General features: G+C 41.8%; 1 protein-coding gene across 1 annotated transcript; it reads left to right on the top strand.

Moving 5' to 3' along the window:
• Positions 1 to 1,026: 1,026 nt before the first annotated feature.
• Positions 1,027 to 1,553, top strand: LOC117147763 (MICOS complex subunit Mic10). Its single transcript, XM_033314788.1, has 2 exons — positions 1,027 to 1,045; positions 1,112 to 1,553. The coding sequence occupies exon 2, from the start codon at positions 1,134 to 1,136 to the stop codon at positions 1,356 to 1,358; it is 225 nt and encodes a 74-aa protein (XP_033170679.1). The 5' UTR covers positions 1,027 to 1,045; positions 1,112 to 1,133; the 3' UTR covers positions 1,359 to 1,553.
• Positions 1,554 to 3,046: the final 1,493 nt, after the last annotated feature.

The raw sequence follows: 3,046 nt of genomic DNA, 5'->3' as shown, positions 1-3,046 counted from the left end.
AAACACAGAGCACAGAGCAGCGGCTGAGTTGGTAATAGAAAAGGATTTGACTCGATTGAACACCCGAATTTGCAATTTTCGAGTTAAGCTCCGTTGCGCCCCCAAACGCCTCGCAAAAAAAAAACACAAAAAAAATTATACTGGTGGGCGGTGAGCCGAAATTATAGCCTAAGCCCAGGCAAGTGGAAGAGCAGACTGAAGTTTTGGCCGTCTTTTTGCCAATTGCTGGCTTTTTTTTCGGGGCCATCTCTTGGCCAAAGCACTTAACACGTCAACACGGTCGCCGGCGCTGTTTTCCCAAGCATTTGCCGGGTTTGGAGTAGGATTTCGGTGGGAGTTGCCATTCGAGCGGAGCCACGAAGCGGAAATACGCTGCATCGGAAGCGTAACAAATACGCAGTATAGTCAAATAATTGCCATTTTTTCTTTAATACATAATATTTTATTTCAAGCATAAGCCTTAAAGTAACGCTTCTTTAAATTATTTTGAAAAATCTTTTAAAGCACTATGCTAACATGAGTACTCAAGCTAACCAGCTGCCAAGTGAATGAAAGTTTGTGGCTGCACTGCAAGAAGCCTGAAATAATAATAATAAAAAAACATTGCGTATATATAATATGATTTTATATTATTAAGATTAATATTTCATATTTTTTCATTTTCATTTAGTTTTGAATTCTACCAAATTCAAGAGTGACTGAATGTTCCTCTAAGTGCCAGCTAACTGGCATTAAAAATGGGATTGCGACTCGCGTGTTGCATGACCATATACCCACATAGATCGATAAGATTGAATAAAGATTGAGGCAGCTTGTGTGTTGTGATTATTATCTATTTTGGCAGAAATCGATCGTGATCGATTTATGCTGAGTTGGCTTGAACAAGGTGAAGTGGCTGCGGGCCATAAAAATGCCTATTTTGGCCAACTGAGCTGTTGAAAGTGGCAACAGGAGTTCTGGGTCAAAATGTCATGATCCCAGTGTGCTCTGATATTCTCGTACTAGTCAACAGCTCGTGTGGTTTCCATTAGCCCTTTTCGATTCGGTTATTGTCGTAACATCTGGCAGCAAAAAAAAAACAAAAAATTAATAACAAATTATCTATTAGCAGCTGGCACTGGAGTTTGCTGAATATGTCGACTACTCCAGAAGATCGACTGCGTGAGAACATCAATCGATGCCTCTCGGATTCCCTGGTGAAGGGAGTTGGTGGTCTGGTGATCGGATCCGTGGTCACCCTGCTATTCTTCCGGAGGCGCATATGGCCCGTCTGGCTGGGCACTGGATTCGGCGTGGGCGTGGCATATCGTGGCTGTGAGAAGGAGCTCAACGATGTGAAATTTGGCCCACGAAAGTGATGTTAAGCATTCGGACCTCGGATTTTACTGATGCTTATGATGTTCGATTACATGGCTTGCGTTTAATTGGATTGTGCAACGATTTGAGTAACTAAACTCGAAGAAACGATAAAAACCAAACAAAAAATAAAACAAATGAATGTACAATTGCCAATTCTCTGTAATTTTTATAAAGCAAGTGAAAGCTATGAACCAATTACCATTAGTTCCAAAATTAGTACCATTAGCCTTATCACGATCGGTGTGCGATATATGCCAGTCGGCGATGGCATACGACACCTATTTTTTTGTTTTTTGGTCATCTTGGGATGGATACTCTTTCATGTTCACCGATCTGCTGATCGTCCAAGGGCCTCCATAAATCGTCCAGTCCCGTTGCTGGCTAGCTGGCTAGTTGGCTGGCTGGTGCTAATGCGACAAGTCCACCGGATTTCCCCACTGCCCACCACTCCGCGGCTCACTGAACTTGTCCTCTTCTCGGAAAGATCGCCATTCGCGATCCATTTGCCAAGATACAGTCGAGGGCAGCGCTTTGAATCCAGTCTCCTTCCGCGGCAATCGGACCATCGGTCGGCTGAGCAAAAAAAAAAATGAAAAAGAAATGAAGAAAAACGCAGTCGAAAACCAGAGGAGATTGTGTAGCACGGTCGGCAATTATAATATATACAAAATCCATTACGGTTCACAGGTCAAATGTAGAAATTGAGATAGATCCGCGGCCAGCGGCTGGATTTGGTTCATTGGCAGCTTTGCACGTTTCCCAGCCTTGTTTTAGTGCTGCCACAGCGAGTTAGGAAGCAATTCCACAAAATATCACGAATATATATTGAAAATTTTAATATATATGAACACATATCTTGTGAACAGTAAATATAAAATTTAATTTATAAAAAGATCACGCAAAGTTTAATTGCTAATCTTGTGATAGCCAATAAATTAATACATTTCGTGGCAATATATTTAAAATAATATTCCCTATTATTCTTAATATATTAAGCTTTACGTTTGAACTTTGTTGACTTATTTTGGCCAACTTAATGTCCGAATTGGCAGCACTGATCCTGTCGACATCGTCATCGTCGATCAATGCTCAATTCAGCTCAGTTGAGCCTGTAGCGCCGCATCGCATCGCATCCCATGCCCATCAAGATAGTCGAAGACCCATTGCCTCCATCGGATCCCGGTCCACCTATTGCCGATCCTCGATCACCAATCCTCGATGCGAGTGCAGTGGAGTGAAGTGCAGTGGGGAGGCAATCGTGATCGACTCGAACTCTGTGTGCTGTATTCTGGATACTGGATACTGGATTGTGGATTCTGTCTGTGGCTACCTGCTTGTGCCGCAGCTCAGAATTCGGCAGCAATTTTTATCCAGCGTTCCTCTTGCACCGTTTTCCACCATATATATATACGATTTACACGATATCCGATGCGGCGACAGATTCGTTGTGGCAGCTACGCAGTCTTTCACGGAGATGATCCACTCGGTTCATGGTAACCTAGTTCATGTTTTGGGAACTACTTGGTTTTGGAAGATACAATTAAATAGTAGAACGCGAAATTGATACCAAAAAAATGTTATGAATACGTCGGTTTAGAATATGAATAATATATGTTATAATTTAATGAACTTCATGCAAATTACAGTGGTTATTTCACATTAGATGTTTGTAATTGGTGATAGATAT

The sequence above is a fragment of the Drosophila mauritiana genome, chromosome X (assembly GCF_004382145.1).
Source record: "Drosophila mauritiana strain mau12 chromosome X, ASM438214v1, whole genome shotgun sequence".
NCBI classification, from domain to species: Eukaryota; Metazoa; Arthropoda; class Insecta; order Diptera; family Drosophilidae; genus Drosophila; species Drosophila mauritiana.
Note: the sequence above shows the minus strand (reverse complement) of the source record. Positions and strands in the feature narration are given on the sequence as shown.